Consider the following 19,362-nt stretch of genomic DNA (forward strand, 5'->3'; position numbering starts at 1 on the left):
CGGCTCTTTCCACCTGTCCCAAAGAGCGAAGGACCGGGGAATTGCCACCATGTGTGGGAGCGTGCCCACTGTGGCGTCTGATCTCTCAAGCAAGGCCAGAACGCAGAACTAGTTTCCAATATAAAAACCAGTAACCAGTTAAACATTCTTAGGGAGGAAAAGAGATCCATGACCATTAAAACCATAAAAATAATATACCCAAATTAACCAATTAACAAGTGATGTTTATGTATAACATTTGCATGCAAATTTATAGATGTGTTTATATATATATAAATATATATATATATATATATATATATATATATATAATGACATCTCTTGCTCATTGGTCAATGTATATGGAAAAAATGACTTATAGACATTTTATACGGATTTAAATACATTGAAAGAAAAAGTGTTATTTTTGGGTAGAAAGACTCAAACCTTAAAGATGTTCATTCTTCTTCAGTTAACCTATAAATTTAACCCAATCCTTATTCCCATAAAAATAGGAACAGAACTATTTTGGGCACTAAACAGATTGATTCCAAAGTTCTTATGGGAAATAAATATTAAAAATATCCTCCCAAACCTCGGCAAAGGGAGAGGAATGAGGTCAATAATTGAAGCAGTTTGGTTCCTTCACATGAACAGACAGACATACCAGCGCAGAAAAGCGAATCCCAAAATAGACACAACTCTCCGTGGGAATTTGTTATGTTATATAAATGAGATCGGGTCAGCGGGCTAGCCATCTGGGATTAAAACACACAACCCAGCCGCATGTGCAGCTCTCTCCCTACATCAAACTAAGTTTCAAATAGATCAGACATCTATACGTAACGAATAAAATCATGAAATGCCAGAAGAAAATATAGAATATTTTCAATATTTTTTTAAAGGCTTAATTTAAAAAATCAGATGATTTGTAAAATCGGTGTGTTTTTTTATTGTTCTTTTTCTTTTGTCTTTTTTTCTTCTTTTCTTTTATTTTTTTTAAAGGAAAGTGTACTTTTTTATCACAGCCCAAAGCCCCCACAATCTGGAGGTGTTCTCACGAAAGTCCGTGTTCTGAATATTACTGAAATGCTACTTGGAAGCACAATGAGAAGAAAATTCCAGAACATTCTGTGTCTGATCTACAGGCAACGGCTGAAATAACAGAAGAAGAAATGATCTCACATTTGAGGTGTTGCAAAGGGTCATAACTTCACCTTCCCTGGAGAGGAAAATCCCAGTGAGGGAGATTATTTTCAAGTGAACAGGCCTCTCTCACACGTGAGTGAACAGTGCATTACCAGACGTGGAAGGATATCTCCAAAGAGAGAGAAAGGCCAAAGCCAGGGAAAATTACTTTCACCCTAGGATTCCAAATCCAGTCAAATGTCCAACAAGGGGAGGGCAGAAGACAACAATGGCCAATCACATGAGAACTCAAAAGATTTCCCTGCCACGTACCATTTCTGGGAAAGCTACTGAGAAATACACTCCACCAAAATGAGGGCCTAACCCAAGAAAGAGGAAGACAAAGGAAGCTCCAGGTGCAGGGGACAGTTCCAGGCTGACTCCTTCATAGCAGGCCTTGAAACCAAGCAGTCCTACTGACTCAGGAGGAAAGGGAGTTCGAGCAGGGGATAGCTCTAAGAAAAACAGGAAGCCAGTCAGAGAGTGAGGACAAACATGATGGGTCTGGGAGAATTAACGTCAGCAAACTGTGCTAACAAAAATAACAAGGAGATTATCGGTCCTGAAAACAGCAAACATCAGACAAGCCAAGGAAAAAAGCATCACCAGGAAATCCCTCCGTCCAGCTGCAAACGAGACTAACAAGGTCACGTTAACCTAGATATGGACTTAACCCCAAACCTGGTGTGAGAGCTATACCTGCCGGAGAGTAGGGTCTGAGCATTTCTTCAGACTAGAGGCCCCGAACCAGTCTCCCTGACCAGCACCAGGGCCAGCCCACGTGGGCAAGTGTGCTCCCCAGCACCCCACTCAAATGTCTCTTCATTTGGTCATTTTGGACAGATCTGCAAAGTAACTGAAGGCCTGTCATCAGATTTTAACGTGTTGGCCGACAAGATGGACTTGGATGACACCGTCTTGATGTTGAGCTGAACTCAAACATCCTGTGAGGAACTCTTTCCACAGGGTTGTGGCTCTTATGGGGCCAGAAGTGTGTCAATTAATGTCCTGAATGCACATTTTATTTTACTGACAGATGAAAACTCTTATTTTAAAGACTTATTTATTTGAGAGAGGGAGGGAGCAAGCGAGCACGGGCACAGGCAGAAGCAGAGGTAGAGCAGTGGATTCTGCTGAGCGCGGGACCCGACTCGGGACTTGATCTTGCATCACTGAGATCATGACCCGAGCTAAAGTCAAGAGCCGGGCGCACGAGCCACCCAGGCGCCCCAACAAATAAAGTTTCCTTTAAAAAAAACCAAATCAGGGGCGCCTGGGTGGCTCAGTGGGTTAAGCCGCTGCCTTCGACTCAGGTCATGACCTCGGGGTCCTGGGATCGAGCCCCGCATTGGGCTCTCTGCTCAGCAGGGAGCCTGCTTCCTCCTCTCTTTCTGCCTGCCTCTCTGCCTGCTTGTCATCTCTCTCTGTCAAATAAATAAATAAATAATCTTTAAAAAAAATACAAATCAGCCTGGGAAACTATTTTGTAAGGTGTTTCCTCATTGATCCTCAGAGCCGTGGTTGGGCCACAGAGGCAGGAAAGGGAAGCCCACGGAGTTTAGGAGGACAGTCTGGAATGAACTGACCCCACAGAGAGAGCCCCTATATGGGTGGGCGACAAGGAGGGAGTGCAGGCCCTACAGACAGAAGACCGACAGGCGTCCGTCCCCATGTCCCCTCTCCTGCTGGGGGCGGGGGACGCATGGTAGCACAAGGTGGTGTGGGACACAGGGACCACACGGCTGTCCTCGGCCAGGGAAGAGATGACATCTGGAACACATTTGCCCTACAGGCAGTCGGTGAAGCCGGTCTGGCCATGGAACGTGGTAAAGACCCATTGGGACTTCAGAGCCCCAATGTTTGGGATAGAAGGTGGGATAAGAAAGCCCCTTGTGAGATAAAACAGACTCTCTCAGGGCCCAGAAGGCTCCAAACTCAGGGGGAGTCGGGTAATTCGGAGAACACTCAGGACACTTGAAAAGCAAGCATATTTCGAGATGTTATCAAGACCCCTGAGCCCAGCACAGAAGAGTCAGCTGATAAAGCCATCAGCACCTCCCCGGTAGCACTTTGTACACAGGACGCTCTTGGATTTCTCTCTACGGGAGGGATGAGCCCAGGCTTGGCAGAGTCCTGCCCTGGGATCATGGGTTGGGTTTTTTGTTTTGTTTTGTTTTGTTTTTCCCTTCCCCATACAGAATTTACTGGGCAGAGGCAGCCTTATCTTGAAACCACAAAAATGTAAAGAAGCTTACAGCAGATCCTTCTAGTAAACAACCCCGGAGGGACAGAAACACTCCCTTGCAACAAGCGTCTGGCCATTATTTGGGTTTCGCTTAAACCCGGGCCATAAATATTTGGCCCAGAGCTGCCTTGTTAGGCTGTGCTGTAAAGATTATGCAACCGGTGTGTCAAGTTATTTCACGTGCTCCTTGATGGGAAAAGTCTCCTACGCCTCTTAAAGCTCCACGGGCATCCTGCCCCAACGTCAGGCAAACGCGCCACAATGCAGGGAGGGGGCACAAGGTCAAAGCAGCCCGCGCTGGACATCCTCCGGGACAGAATACTTAGGAGCCGTGCAGACATGTGCAACCCTTATAAGTCCATCGGTTTGGAGTGGACTGAGCCACAGCACAAACCACAGCACAGCAGACACCACGGAAGCCACCACGGCCTTCCTTCTGCCTGCACAGAAGGGGGCCCGCCCCTCCTCCACACGCGCGTCCTGGTGACTGTGAAAAAAGCCAGTTGCGACAGTCGGGGTTACAGCGTGCTCCCATCCTGTGCATGGCAGGTAGTCTGGGTTCTCTGCAAGCCACAGGACCTCCAGGGAGCGGGACGGGTGCTGGAGTTTCACTGTTTCCTGTGTATACGTCCACGTCCTTTTTTTTTTTTTTTTTTTACAGTGAGCAGGCACTATTTTTAATTTAAATTTTAAAATACCCAGCAAAGGCTTTTTTTGTTTTGTTTTTTTTTTAAATCAAAGACAAAAAAATGTATGAAGCTGCTTAACCAACTGAGCCACCCAGGCGTCCCTCGTTGGGGAGACTTTCTTCTCTTTCCTGTGTTTTGCAAGTTTTCTAAAACCGCCCATACTTGTATGATGGGAAATTAATCATTGTGAAAACACTTTGGATGCACAGTGTACGTGGCATGCTATTTCTGTAGCTATCCACGCCTGTCGCTGGACTAGGTTCCCCAAGAAACTAGTGACACAGACTCCTTGGAGAGAAACTGAGTCACAGCCGGGGAGCCCGACTGTCCCCTCTCTACCCTGGTGTAACTTCAGAGTTCTGTAACATGGGCCTTAGATCACCCTTTGTTAAAGGTTAAACTGTTGTAAAAATTACCATTATTATTTTTTTTAATGATGATACAGGGGTGCCTGGGTGGCTCAGTGGGTTAAAGCCTCTGCCTTCGGCTCAGGTCATGATCCCAGGGTCCTCTCTGCTCAGCAGGGAGCCTGCTTCCTCCTCTCTCTCTGCCTGCTGCCCTGCCTACTTGTGATCTCTATCTGTCAAATAAATAAATAAAATCTTTTTAAAATTTAAAAAAAAAAGATGACGCAGAGCATTTACAGAGCGACCCTATCACCTTGCTAAATCTGCTGGAAACGTTCTTGTGTTCCCACAGCTTTTCGAGGCAATTCCTTTGGAGGGAAATCAGGTTTGTGGACTGTTGGGGCTGCGTGAGGACTTCCACACATGCTATCGTGCCTCGTGACAAGCTCAGAGAAGGATCTTTTGATAAAAAAGGATAAGGATAAGGAAACTGGGCTTAGAGGAATTCCACAGCAGCCCGAGGTCACGCGGTGAGGCCTGAGGACCCCAGGGTTCAGACAGCCCCAAGGACTGGGAGGAGGCACGGCCGCCCCAGGCCACCTCTCAGCCCGCCGGCGGCTGACACTGAGGCTGACATGCTTCGCCTCTTGCTGGACCCCTGTCTCCTCTCAACTTAAGATGTAAATGCAGACCAATAGTGCTAACCATTCTGTCGCTGGGATACAACCCTCTGATTCCAGAGGAACAAGGCAGCTTCTGGGCTGTGCACATTCATGTCAGTGTCACTACAAGTGCGTCCATCCGTCTGTCTGTCCTGGGGTCACTCCAAGCACAGCACCTTGGGGAGCACCCTGCTCCGTGGGACAGTGTGTCTTGCACAATGTCCCAGCGAGGGTAATACCGGCCTCGTCTTCTGTCCCCTCAAACTCAGAGTGTTGACTTATGGAGCCATTGGGATAGGCTGCACCTTGGTCATCCCTCCAGAACACACGGGCCTTGTCAGGGCTGCTCTCTAACACGCGGCCCGGCCAAGGATGGATCTCCGCCTCCAACGTCTCTGTCTTTCTCACAAAGGCCTCCGCCTCCCCTGACACGCGGCACTGCTCCCGCATCCCGGTCCCCCAACCATGACGTGTCCTCCCGCCCTGGCGCCCCCTGTCCCCTGGCCTCCATTTCCCCCCAGGCCTTTTCTAGTAAAGCCCCTCCTTCCCGGGCCCAGCAGATCAAGAAGGCCTAAGAGTCAAAGCCAACACGACAAGCCCGGGAGCCCAGGAGGCAGCTCGTCTTCCAGGGCCCGGCTGATGACGACGGAGAGCCAAAAGCAATCAAGTGGAAAGTGATTTCCTTCCAATTAGGAAAAACTGTCACCAGACGGCGTGCAATCTCTGTAGACAGATGTCTTACAGAGCGCCTTCCTTCGTTTTCTCTTCTGCTTCTCACAGCTCGCGGAAGCACGGCCGAGGGCCAGGGCTCTGCCATCCACACAGTCCCAGCGCCTACCTCGGGTCCCAGCGTAGGGAAGGCCCTCCCGGTGCAAATACGGGAATTAGTCACGCAGTAAGGGACTGGAACCTGAAAATGTCCTACCTGGAAAGCTGTGGGAGACAGCATAACCCGCCAACCCTGCGGGGTCCTCGCCTGTGGCCAGGGTGACTTAGCTGGGCCGCCGAGGCCATCTAGTGGCCGCACACCTACATCACGGGGCTGGTGGGTCCCTGGGATGGGTTACTTTGGAGAACCAAGGGCGGAGGAATCAGAGGTCAGTGGCAGTGGTGTTCTGCTGCGGCCCACGAGAGTTGGAAACCAGAATGGCAGGCACGTGGAACCAAGAGACAGCAGTTGTGCTCTGGGATGAGCGGGGGACACGCTCAACGGGGCAAGGAGTCCCACTGGGTCTCATACTTGTCAAAGTTGACATCCAGCATGCCCGGCTTCTCCTGGCTGACTCGTAACAGCGGCGTGTCCAGCCGCCGGATGCAGTCCTTGTCCAGCGTTAGCGTCCAGTCTTGGAAGGTTTTCCGGACCAGCTCGTCGATGGCCTGAACCATCTGCTGGTAAGTGTGCGCACTCTCCTCTCCACTTCCGATGTGAGGCAGGAAGTGGGCACTGGAAAGACACTGAGGGGAGGGACAATAGGTGGCCGGAGCCCACGAGCCACCGTCCCTCGCTGTCCGGTCTCCCACACCACGCACCCACCAGGCCTGCGGCTCGCCAGGGAGGCCCGCTCTGACCACTCGGGGGGGGGGGGGTCGCGGGGCCACACAGCAGTGTGAGAGGACACTGGGGCACGAGAGAGACAGAGTCACAGCATGAAAGGAAGCAGAGGTTCAGCTCAGCAAAAGTTGGCAAAGAAAGGATGTTACAGGATGTGAGGGTTGGAGAGGGACGAGGCTGAAATCCAGTATGAGCCCTTGGTCACCACGGTCCAAGCTCAGACACTGGGAAGACCCCTTATTCTCACCCAAAACCAATTACACAACACCAGGCCCCTCGGTAGCCTGCGAACTACATTCCCCAAAAGGCCTTTCAGGGGCATTTTCTCCTGTTTCCTTGTGCGGTTCTTGTAGCAGGACAAGGCCCTCGCGGGGCCTGTCCAGCTCTCTGGATCATGGGCTTGTACGTACTCCTCTTGGTGGCCCAGTTTCCTGGAGGCCGACCCGACTCCTCCTCCCCACCTCGATGGCCAATGCTTGCAAGGACCCGAGTCTGCCAACCACACCTGCCATCATGAGCCTCGGAAGCAGTGGCCCCCTCTCCCCGGCACTGGTGCTCCCCTCCCCCGGCCCCTCAGGAAGACTCTTGGGGAAACTCCGGGGGGGTCCCCCCACGCCCCACCCCTGCGGGCCTGTGGCACAGTGCACAACCTCCACGGGCTCCCCGAGCGCTCACGTTCATGACCCTGTCGATGCGATGCCGTAGGATCCGCATCCAGTATGCCTGCCCCGAGTACTGGGCCCTGTAGGGCTCCAGGTACAGCCACTTCTTGCTCAGCTCCCTGTTCACCAGGGCCAGCTCGCTGTTGAACAGCATGTAGAGATCCACCGCCTTCTTGTCGTAAGTGCGCTTGATGGCCTGAGGAAGGGGAGGAGCCTGACCACGGGGCCTGAGGGTCCCACCTCCTCCCCAGGCCGGTCCCTAGCCATCAGGACAGGGACACGTGGGGAGCAGAAGACGTGGGGAAGGGCACGCAGGGGGCTGGGACTGAAGGGCGCACAGGGGGTGTGGGAGGGGGCGGGGCCAGGAGGGCAGTGGCACCTCCCGCGTGGCCAGCCTGTGGAAGGTGTCCAGCAGCAGCACTCCATGCTCCACATCCCGGACTAACTCAAAGGCAGAGGTGATCAGGTTCTGAGTCATCACCTCCAGGTCCTTGACTCCATTACGAAACCTACACCGGCAGAGGAGTGTGGGGACCGACGGGCAGCACCGCTGCGGGCTCAGAGGACAACCAGTGCCCTCTGTCCCCAAATAAGAATCCCCAGCGCCCCCCGAGGGCAACCCCCCCCAACCCATGCCAGGCACACGGAGCGTTAGGTGCGTTCATCGTCTGCGCCCCAGAATGACACAGTGCCACGGGTTCCATCGCTGGCTTTGTTAGATGAGGCGACGGGCCTGACGGAGGGATGGGCTGCCGGAGCCACCTAGCAGCACGCGGCCCAGGGGGACTTCAGCCCGGACCCTGCGTCTGAGCAGCGGCTCCTTCCTGTCCGGCTTTGCCACCCGCACGCGCTGCTCGGCCCTTGCCCCCCGCCTCCCTCCCTGCACCCCGCCCAGCAGCCCGGGCCCCCCCACCTGTTGTAGTCCTCATGCCAGGACGTGTTCTTCACGTCCAGGATGCCCCCGCGGACAGCCCGCAGCATATTGAGATACTTGTGAAAGATGTCCTCAATCTCCAGCAAGTTCCGCGTGATCTGGGGCCCCTGGGCCCCGAAGAAACAGGGGAGCGGAGCCTGCTGGCCGTCCTCCCAGCGGGCGAAGTGGTACTGGCAGTCGCACACCTGAAATGAGGCCCGCGTGAGGGGGACGCTGCTCCCTCTTCTGACCTTGTCAGGCCTGGGCACTCCGGCCGGCTTGGAGTGTCGAAAACACCAGGGATGGGGCACCTGGGTGGCTCATTGAGTAAGCCTGTGCCTTCGGCTCAGGTCATGATCTCAGAGTCCTGGGATCGAGTCCCGCCCGCATTGGGCTCTCTGCTCAACAGGGAGCCTGCTTCCCTTTCTCTCTGCCTGCTGCCCTGCCTACTTGTGATCTCTGTCTGTCAAATAAATAAATAAAATCTTTTTAAAAATAAATAAATACAACACCAGGGAGGACCACCAGGAGCAAGGAGCTGCGGGAGGAGCTTTGGCCAACAAATGAATGGCAAGATACCAGGGCCCTGAGACAGGCAACAGTCTACACAGTCCCGGGAAAGAGCCTGCGGGGACCGCGCCCCTCCCGCCCAACCCCCCTCCCCAGCAGGGTCCAGAGCCCCCTGGGACTCTGCTCTGCCTCCCCCAGGTCTGCCCACCTCAGTGAGGTCCTTGCAGCGTTGCACAAAGGCGTCCACCTGGGCGAATATGCTGGTCTGATCCAGCACCCAGCCCCGGCTAGAGAACCTGCGTTCGCAGAAAAACAGACCAAATGCAGGCGGAGGGACGCCAGGGACCAGCCTCCCTATGCAAAACTAGAACCAGGAGTCTAGGGAGGGGGACGCCGAGATGCAGCCCTCCTGCGGAACTGGGGAAAAAAGGCAAGATGAGCAGACAAGCATCTCCGTTCAGGAAGAAGGTTTGCACGTGATGGAATTTCGGGGAGGACGGTTACGAGAAGCAGCAGAACGGAGGGCCGGGAGCTAGGACAGCTATACCCAGAGAGGAACTGGGGACCAGGTCTAGGGAAGCGGAATCCGTAGGCTTTTGAAAAGTGCAAGGGAGAGGGGCCACTCCAGCCTGGGGAGGAACCGTGGGGGTTAGAGACGAGGCCGGGGCGGGCGGGGACCATGTCTCACTGGGTATGCATCTGCACGGCCTGCAGGTAGTGATCTTTCCAGGCCTGACAGCAGGTGATACAGCCCTGCAAGTCCTCCCTGCTGGAAGTGACGTAGCCCTCGAAGATTCGGTCCAGAGAGATGGCGTGGCAGCACAAGCGAATGATCTCATTGCTCATCTGCAGGAGGGACGGACAGCCCCTGCTCGCAGTCCGAGTCTCCCCACGGGCCTCACGCCTCGGGTGTCAGCCTCCCAGGCTTAATTGCGCGCCTGATATCCAGCAGGCGTGGGGGGGGGGGCGGGGCTGGGGCTCTACGTGCACCCCCCAACTCAGCCCAGCTCACTTCCCAGCGAGCACTCAGCCTGGGGTCCATCCCCCCCGCCTCCCGCGCCGTGCTTCCCTCCTTCTCAAAGGCCGTCTTCCCGCCTTGGCTACCCCATCCCGAAGCAAGCTGTCCAGCCCAGGCCCCAACCTGGAGCACGCTAGGGTGGGAGAAGCAGGCAGAAGCCCATGGTCTCTGTCTGACCCCTGAGCCCTCCTCACCCCTTTCACCGCACACTTCCTACTGCGGGCGTGAACTCACTGCATGAACTCCCGGGTCTTCAGCTAATCCGCTCGCTCGTGCCCCCTGCACCCCCCGCCCTGCACACACACACCTTCCGGAAGAGGGAGGTCAGCCTCTCCCGTGTGTTGTAGTGCGGAGAGTTGACCCAGATGATGCGGATGAGATTGATGAGCTTGGGGAGTTTACTGCAGATGTCCCTGGGCCGCATGTAGGCCAACTCCTGGTAGGGCTCCTTCAGGATCGACAAAAATGTCAAGTTCGACTGCGCTTGCCGGGAACCATCCTGGCAGTGAGGAAGGACAGGGAGAGCAGACTTGGACGTGGGCAAGAACCGGTTCAAAGCAAGCACCCCTAACCCATGGGGAGAGGTGGGTACCCGCCCTGAGCGGCCTCTCTCGAAACCTAGGAGCGAGCGTCTCAGCTCTGCGGGGCCGCCAGACCTGGGCGCCCAGCTGTCCGCCCTCACTCGAGAGCTAGTTGCCACCATGATGCCCCTGTGACTCCTCACAGTGAGCCTGTCCCCCTGTTAGACCCCATTAGCTTGAGCTTTGTGTCCACTCCTCCGGTTCCCCAGCCGGTGTCAGAACCCCACCCGAGGTCTGTACTCACCAGCACCCCCACTCACCCCGTTTCACCCAGCCCCCTTCACCACCCTGTTCTCCACCAGGCTTCCAGACTTCTCTACCTACTGTGGCTCAGCTCCCTTACCCCCCCACCCCGGCCGAGCGCCACATCCCGCTGGGGAGGGAAGCACTCCATCCCTCCCCACCCGCATTCTGCAGAGCACCCTGCCTGCTGCTGTCCCCAGCACTAATCAGCTTGTCGTACTTGACTGAATTTATTTTTTTGTTGATATTTTATATGATGATGTGCCAGTCCATTCTTTTTTGTTTTAAGATTCCATCTATTTATTTGACAGAGAGAGAGAGAAAGCAGAAGCAGGGGAGCAGCAGAGGGAGAGGGAGAAGCAGGCTGTCCGCCAAGCAGCGAGCCCGATATGGGGTTCGATCCCAGGACCCCAGGACCATGTGGCGAGTCGAAGACAGACACCCAACCGACTGAGCCCCCCAGGCACCCCTCGAATCTGTGTTTTGTGTATTTATCTTACAGTTCTCTTGGCTGACCACTATGGGTTCCCCTTTGACCCCGTGCCATCTGGGGGTCCTGCTTTGTGCAAGCCTGGTTTTCTGAGCCAGACTGTACGGCATGGGCTCACGGAGGATGCTCCGTGCGGGCTGGAGTCTCCCTACCTACCCCGTGAGCTCCCTGAGACCCCGCATCCCACCACGTTTGTACCCTCCCCAAGTGCAGGTCCAAACACTGGGGGCCCGCCTCTACCATGGAGGACTCCACTGGCTCCCTCTGCTTGCACCCAACTAACAGCCGTCTCCACCACTATCCCCACGGTGCTAAGCCTCTGTCCTTGGGCCTGCTCACGCACCTGGATCTGCTGGGCCAGCTTCATAAAGGGCGCCAGGTAGGAGGACTTGGCAAGACGCAGGATGGACTCAATGTGCTTCACGCCATCCTTCACCAGCTGCTTACTGATGCCGGACAGGTCCATGCACCGGTTGCGCCAGAACTCAATCTCCTCCAACGGACCTAAATTTTCTCCTGTCTCCACAGACTCCTGGGCATTGAGCACCTCCTTTATCTGCCGGGTCCAGTGGATCATGGAGGCTGCGGGGGGAGAACGCAAAGCCCCTTGCACTTCTCTGTGCTGCTCCCCAGTCGTGTCCTTCCCTCTGCCACCAACTGACGACCAGCTCTCCTAACCCAGCCCCTTTCTCTGCATCAGGCCCTCTCCTCTCCCCGAGCACCCGCGACACGCTGGCACTGCCGGCCACTCACTCTCCAGCCGCTGTACCAGCTCCTTGTCCTTCACCACCACCTCGGGCGCCACGTTCATGGCCTCCGCAGGAATATAGAGCACGGTGTGCCCCTCCAGTTTGTACCGAGTATCTAAGGACAGGACAGGACCGCGGAAGTTCACAGAGGGGGTAAGTTCATGCCACCCCAGCCGCGATCACAGCTCACCAACTGGAGCCCGCTAGGAAGGTGGATTTCAGGAGACCCGCCAAAAGAAACGATGACTCAGCATTTTTCGGGGCAGGGGTGGGGGGCGGGGGTTGGCTATCAAGAGGGAAAATGACAGAAGGCAAGAGGGAACCCTCACTGAGGTAAAATAAGAGATGATTGCAAAATAAGGTCAAAGAGCTGTACCATGTCCTCCACATTCTCTGGTGTGACACACGCCCTCTCCCCAAGAACCCCCCCCCCCCACCTGCATCTCCCCTTACCCCACATGTACTCTTGGAAATATCCAACTCTACTTTTGGGCAGGTCTAGCCCACTTTCTACAGCAGAAAACTGCATCTGTGCTGGAAGGCAAGTTCTGCTCCCTGAGCCACTCATTCAACAAGCACATACGGCGCCTTCTCTGCGCCACAGTGCACGGGTCCCCGGGACGAAGCTCCCACCCACCTCCTTTGCCCTCCTGTCGGCGTGACATCGGAGAGAAACGAGGCCCTTGAAGTTTTCTGCTCACCTGTCAGGCAGGCCAAGAATCTGTGCAGATGAGAAGCAAAATGATTCCGGATGCTCTCAGGCCAGGTCGTGTTTGTAAAGATCTGGGGGGCAAAGACCCCACTGAGCAGCCGCAGCAGGGCTGGGATGTAGGAGCCCCGCACGGTCCCAAACTGCACAGTTGCCTCAAAGTTCTCTGGGGTGATGGGAACCGGTGCGCAGCGAATGAAGTAGACAATCTGGTTCTGGGTCTGCGCGGAAGACAGTAGACGGGAGATCGGTCTCCAGCCCCCACATGGCACCCAGCGGAATCTGGGGTGCCCGTCAGGAATGCCTGGCTGAGTACTTCGTCCCATCCCCTTAGCCTATCCTGATCTTCGCTAAATGGAGCGTGAGGGGCTTCCTGTTTCTTTCGGGGACACAGCGGAGTCCATACCCAGACCAGCGGGGAGGAAATGCAGAGAGCGCGCCTTGAAGGTAGGGACTGTGTGCTCTGCCCTGCTTGACTCCAGGACCTCGCATGGTTGACTGGGATGTGTTAGATGCTCAGTGAATGTTGGGCGGGTTGGAGGGAAGGAAAAGGATGGAATGGAGGAAGCCCTTTTAGCCATAGGAAGGGCAGGAACGAGAAAGAAAGGAGGTCAGAGGCAGCTGTCCAAGGTCTCCCATTTCGGTGGCACACCCCTGCCACCCAATGTCTCATTCACCCCACAGTCTGGTTTCTGGTGACTCTGTGTGGCTGGTGCCGGTGTTCACATTCAGAAACGGTGTGACCTTCCTGTTATCCCCTTAAAGTTCCTGACTTTTACATGCCTAGAAAAGATTCCTCCTGAAGATCGGATTCACTTCTCGTGTGTGCCTGCTTTTGTACCAATTCTTTGTAATTTGTGTGATTTTTAATAATGAAAATAAAGTACAAAGAAGAAATTTAATAATCACCCATCTTCCCACTACCCAGAGTTAAATTTTGGCATTCGAGGTTTTTTTTTTTTTTTAAGCTTAACACCATTATTTCTGTTAAAATGATATACATATGTAATGCCATATGATTTTACTCATGGATGGTATTTAAGAAACAAAACAAATGAGGAAACGGAAAAAAATGTGAGAGAGAAACCAAGAAACAGACTCTTGGGGTGCCTGGCAAGCTCAGTGAGAAGAGCAGGCAAGTCTTGGTCTCGGGGTCATGAGTTCGAGCCCCACGCTGGGTGTAGAGAGTACTCAAAAATAAAACCTTTAAAGTCTTAGTGTTTAGGGGCGCCTGGGTGGCTCAGTTTTTAGGTGTCTGCCTTCAACTCAGGTCATGATCCCAAAGTGCTGGGATCGAGCCCCACATCAGGCTCTCTGCTTCAGCCAGAAGCCTGCTTCTCCCTCTCCCACTCCCGCTGCTTGTGTTCCCTCTCTTGTTGTGTCTCTCTGTCAAATAAACAAAATCTTTAAAAATAAAAATAAACTAAACAAAAGTGAAGCCTTGTCATTTAAAAAATGACGTACATGTATTATAAATAACTGAAATACAGAAGAGGATTACAGCTAAACTGTCATCTAAAATTCCACCACCCGGACACCATGCTGTTCGCTTTACATAAAATGTTATTCTAGACATCTTTCGACAGACCGACACATACAGAACAAATTAAAGGTCATTGCAGAATAGGATCGTGGTATTCTTTATTAAAAGTATTAGATTTAGGGACACCTGGGTGGCTCAGTGGGTTAAGCCTTTGCCTTCAGCTCAGGTCATGATCTCAGGGTCCAGGGATCAAGCCCTGCATCGGGCTCTGTGCTCAACAGGGAGCCTGCTTCTTCCTCTCTATCTCTACCTGCCTTTCTGCCTGCTTATGATCTCTGTGTGTGTGTCAGATAAATAAATAGAATCTTTTTTTAAAAAATAAATAAATAAAAGTATTAGATTTAGGGTGCCTGGGCGGCTTAGTTGGTTAAGCAGCTGCCTTCAGCTCCGGTCATGATCCCAGAGTCCCAGGATCGAGTCCCACATCAGGCTCCCAGCTCCATGGGGAGTCTGATTCTCCCTCTGACCTTCTCACCTCTTATGCTCTCTCTCTCACTCTCTCTCTCTCTCTCAAATAAATAAAACCTTTTTTAAAAATATATTAAATTTAATTTTACTTGGGTTTATTTTTTTCTTTTCTTTTTAAGATTGTATTTCTTTATTTGACAGCAAGAGAGCGTCCACGAGTAGGGGGAGCAGCAGGCAAAAGCAGAGGGAGCTGTAGACTCCCTGTTGAGTGGGGATCCCAGGATCCTGAGTCAAAGGCAGATACTCCACCGACTGAACCACCCAGGCGTCCCTACTTGGATTTAATAGAATAAAGACTCCAGTGTGAATAAAACACAGGCATCACCGAGCTTCGGTAAGTGTTTCTTCACCAGCGAGAGAGAAAAACCTCTTTCTAGGGCGCCTGGGTGCCTCAGTGGGTTAAGCTGCTGCCTTCAGCTCAGATCATGATCTCAGGGTCTTGGGATCGAGTCCCGCATCGGGCTCTCTTCTCAGCAGGGAGCCTGCTTCCTCCTCTCTCTCTCTCTGCCTGCCTCTCTGTCTACTTGTGATCTCTGTCTGTCAAATAAATAAATAAAATCTTTAAAAAAAAAAAAAAAAAAGAACCTCTTTCTAAAGTCATATGAGACTACTAAAACTATTGAGGTTCAAGGCACCTGCATGGCTCAGTTGGTTGAGCATCCAACCCTTGGTTACAGCTCAGGTCACAAGCTCAAGGTCATGAGATGGAGCCCCATAGTGGGAGTGGGGTCTGCACTCCGCCCAGAATCTGCTTCTTCCCCTCTGCCCCTCCCCCTACTCGCACACTCTAAATAAATAAATAAAAACCTTTAAGAATTTTTGAGGTTCATTTTCCACTGCCCCTCAATGTGAGGTCCTAGTGACTGGCTGCTTTGAGAAACGAGGACACCAGCACCTCACCCCGGGGCTGCCTGGGCCTGCGCTGCGTGTGTTATTCTGTTATATTTACCCCCTCCAGCGGCGGCATTTGCATGCCACAGCATAACAGCAATGCCCGTGGTCATTTAGTACTGGTGTTTACTTAAATGAATTGAATGCTCGGAGATTCTCTATTCCTGTGTTCTTTATTTGGTTCATTTTTTTTTTTTAAGATTCTATTTTTAAGTCGTCTCTCTACCCAACATGGGGCTCGAACTCACAACCTTGGTATAAAGAGTTGCGCAATCTTCCAACGGAGCCAGGCAGCCCCCCCTCCCCCCACCCCCATTTGGTTGGTGGCTGAAGGGACTAGATTTTCACTGATTACTTCATTTCTGTTTTATGCGGCAGGGTTCTTTCAAGGTTGAAAAGGACGACACACTTGTTGCCCTCGTATTTGACCATCCTGGCTGGGAATGAAAACATCGGGGGCCCATTGCCCCTCCTGGAGAACTCTGAGAGGCTGTTCTCCGGGAGGTCGGAGAAGTCTGCCACCAGCCTCCTCTCGGTAGACCATTTGCATTTTTGACTAGAGGGCTAAATAATTCTTTCCCCAATTTTTATTTTGAAAATAATTCCAACGCACAGAAAAATTGCAAGAAAAGTGTAGTGAACAACATTCCCGTCATCTGGATGCACCAACTGTTCACGTTTTGCCCCACGTGTGCTCCAGGGCGACTTTTACTCTCTCCCTCTCCCCAGCGAGCTATTAGAGAGTGAGATGTCGTGCCACACTGCACCCTTAAATATGCCAGCACACGGCCCCCCGAAATGAGGATCTTCTCCCATATACCCCACACTGTCATTACCACACTCAGAAAATTAAAATTCCTATAATGCCTTACACGATACACCAGACATACTCAGCTCTCCCAGCGGTCCAGATAACGTCGGCTACAGCTGTTCTCTGCCACCCCGGACCCCACCCAGGATCGCACGTGGTCATCTGTCCTCAGTCCCCTCGAATTCTGCAGTCCCCGAGCCTTTGTCTTTCCTCTGTGGTATTGATCTTTCCAACGGTCCAGGCTGGTTGTTTTCCAAAATGTGCCTCGATTTGGATTCCTCTGATTGTTCCCTCATTATTCGATGCAAGTTGAATATTCTTGGCAGGAAGGCCGCGTTGGTGATGTTCCTAAAGAATTAATTTCCTTGGAGTTTAGCGCTTGCCTGAGATGTGTGTTGGCATAACACGTCGCAAAACAAATTTCGCGGAAGGAAATACCTGCTTTCAAGCCCCGGATCCAGCTCCTGCTGCGGGTCTGGGACACCGTTTGTATCTTACCTTGAAACTTACATTGTTTCCTTCCTGGGCGCTCTGTATTAGATCACCCCATCTCGTTAACTTTTCCCTAATTATGTTGTCATTGGCTTTCTCTTCCCCACGCCCTGTAATTATCTCGAGCCTCCCTTCTGCGGCAACTCACACTCGAAGCAACAGCCGGTCAGTGCCTTGCTGTTTCTATCCCACGAGTTTGCGAGCATGCGGCTTTATTTCCTAAGATCTGCAATCTCCCTTTTATCTCTCTCTCGTGTGGCAGCATTTCGTCTCTCTGTGTTTGAAAAATTGAATTCACACCCTTAGTAAGTCGTACTGGAACCTGGTGCTGGTGGATTTCCTTCTGCTCCCCTGTTCTCTGCCTGCTTTGTTCCAGGTTTTTGCCCTCGATTTAAGACGCTTCCTGTTGCCATGTAATTTCTGCCCTCATGCTTGAGCAGCTCCGCAAATCCGTCCTGCTCTGCTCTGCCGTCTGCTGGATGACTCCTTGATGTCCCGCTCTGAGAGCCCAGTTCCTTCTCCCCACCTCGAGTAAAAGGGAAAGGACTGGGTCTTTTACGTCCTGTTCACTTCTCTCTAGTCTAAGAGAAATACATGACGGGATGGACAGGGGGTTAAGGCGCATCTCAGACAGTGTAAAATCTTTGTTAAAAATGCTTGGGCTCTTGGGTGGCTCAATGGGTTAAGCCGCTGCCTTCGGCTCCGGTCATGATCTCAGGGTCCTGGGATCGAGTCCCGCATCAGGCTCTCTGCTCAGCAGGGAGCCTGCTTCCCTCTCTCTCTCTCTCTCTCTCTGCCTGCCTCTCCATCTACTTGTGATCTCTCTCTGTCAAATAAATAAATAAAATCTTAAAAAAAAAAAAATACCTGGGCTCTTTCTCCCTTTCCAGATGTTGTTCAATGTCCAGCTGAAGTTCCCATCTTGCTGGGGGTCCACCATTTCCGTGGAGAGGACGGTGTCCCTAACTCAGTGCACAGACCTTTCATTGGTTACCCCCTTTTTACGCTGATTAGATTAGATCACGCTTCTTCTCTACTCTTGGGTGTGTCCTTCTCTTTCTCTTTCCTCTTCCTCCGCTTCCTCTTCCTCCTCCTCCTTCTCTTCTTCTTCTTCTGGTTTTACTTCTTGCCCATTTTATCAAGAGTAATAATTTTTTAAGGAACTTTCAATGGACCGTCTTATCCCAATAGTACGGTGATCTTTTGGATACCCAAAAGTATCCCAGAAGTCCGCGATCTTAAGTATATTTCAGCACACCAAATAAATTTTCTTCAGCTTCATTAAGGCAGAATTGACAAATAAGAAGCTGTATATATTTAAGGGGTACAACTTTGTTTTGATATACATAAACATTGTGAAAGGATCACCACAATCAAGCTAATTCATATATCCAGCATTTCACGAGGTCCCATTGTCTTTTCCTGTGTGTGCGTGTGTGTGCGTGTGCAGTGAGAACACTTAAGATTCACCCTCTCAGTAAACATCATGTATAACACAGTATTATTTTTTCCCTAGATTCCACATATAAGTGAGATCCTACAGCATTTGTCTTTCTGACTTATGTCACCTAGTATAATGGGCTCAAGTTCCATCAGGTTTTTACAAATGGCAAGATTTCCCTTCTTGTTGCCGAATACTATTCCACTGCATGTGGACAGAATTTTGTTTATCCTTCCATCCATCAACAGACACTCAGGCTGTCTCCATGCCTTGGCTGTTGTAAATAGCGCCACGACGAACTTCTCGAAGCAGTCATTTCATTTCCTTTGGTCGTGTACCCAGAGATGGATTGCTGGATCATAGGGTGGTTCTATTTTTAAATTTTTGAGGAATAGCCACACCATTTTCCATAGTGGCAGCAGCAGCTTACAATACCTCCGACAGCACTCCAGGGTTCCCCCTTCTCCGCATCTTCTCGGACATGCGTTATCTCTTGTCTTTTTGATGTCAGCCATTCTAACAGGTGGGAGATGGCATCTTGCTGTGATTTTTATTTGCATTTCCCTGATGAGTGATCTGAAACGCTTTCTCCAAAACCCGTTGGCCATGTCTGTGTCTTCTTAAAAAAAAAAAAAAAAATGTCCCTTCAATCCTTCAATCCTTCTGCTCATTTTTTGATCAGATTGTTTGCTCTTTTTGCCACTGAGTTGTAGGAGGTTTTTTTTAAATATGTATTTTGGATATTAACCTCTTACCAGAGCTAGGATTTGTACATATTTTCTCCTATGCCTTATGTTCCTTTCCATTTTGTGGATGGAAGAAGCCTTGCTAGGCAGAAGCTTTTTAATTTGATGTGGTCCCACTTGCTTGGTTTTGCCTGGTTGCCTTTGGTTTTGATGTCAGAAATTCCACGCCCTCTGACCAACATCTCCTTGTTTCCCCCTCACCCCAGCTAAATCGATTTTTTTTTAAGATTTTTTTTTAATTTATTTGACAGACATCACAAGTAGGCAGAGAGGCAGGCACAGAGAGAGAGAGGGAAGCAGGCTCCCTGCTGAGCAGAGAGCCTGATGTGGGGCTCGATCCCAGGACCCTGGGATCATGACCTGAGCCAAAGGCAGAGGCTTAACCCACTGAGCCACCCAGGTGTCCCGTTAAATAGATTTTTAATGGAAAACT

General features: G+C 51.7%; 1 protein-coding gene across 1 annotated transcript in view; it reads right to left on the reverse strand.

Moving 5' to 3' along the window:
• The window catches only part of DNAH2 (dynein axonemal heavy chain 2), an 80,356-nt gene that overhangs the window by 52,643 nt on the left and 8,351 nt on the right, over positions 1-19,362 (reverse strand). The window contains 10 exon segments of the mRNA XM_059147194.1: positions 6,351-6,565; positions 7,338-7,520; positions 7,704-7,833; positions 8,238-8,443; positions 8,956-9,043; positions 9,436-9,593; positions 10,073-10,264; positions 11,423-11,661; positions 11,833-11,943; positions 12,530-12,758. Of these exon segments, the coding sequence (XP_059003177.1) occupies positions 6,351-6,565; positions 7,338-7,520; positions 7,704-7,833; positions 8,238-8,443; positions 8,956-9,043; positions 9,436-9,593; positions 10,073-10,264; positions 11,423-11,661; positions 11,833-11,943; positions 12,530-12,758 (1,751 nt within the window).

Source organism: Mustela lutreola, chromosome 15 (genome assembly GCF_030435805.1).
Source record: "Mustela lutreola isolate mMusLut2 chromosome 15, mMusLut2.pri, whole genome shotgun sequence".
Taxonomy (NCBI): Eukaryota; Metazoa; Chordata; class Mammalia; order Carnivora; family Mustelidae; genus Mustela; species Mustela lutreola.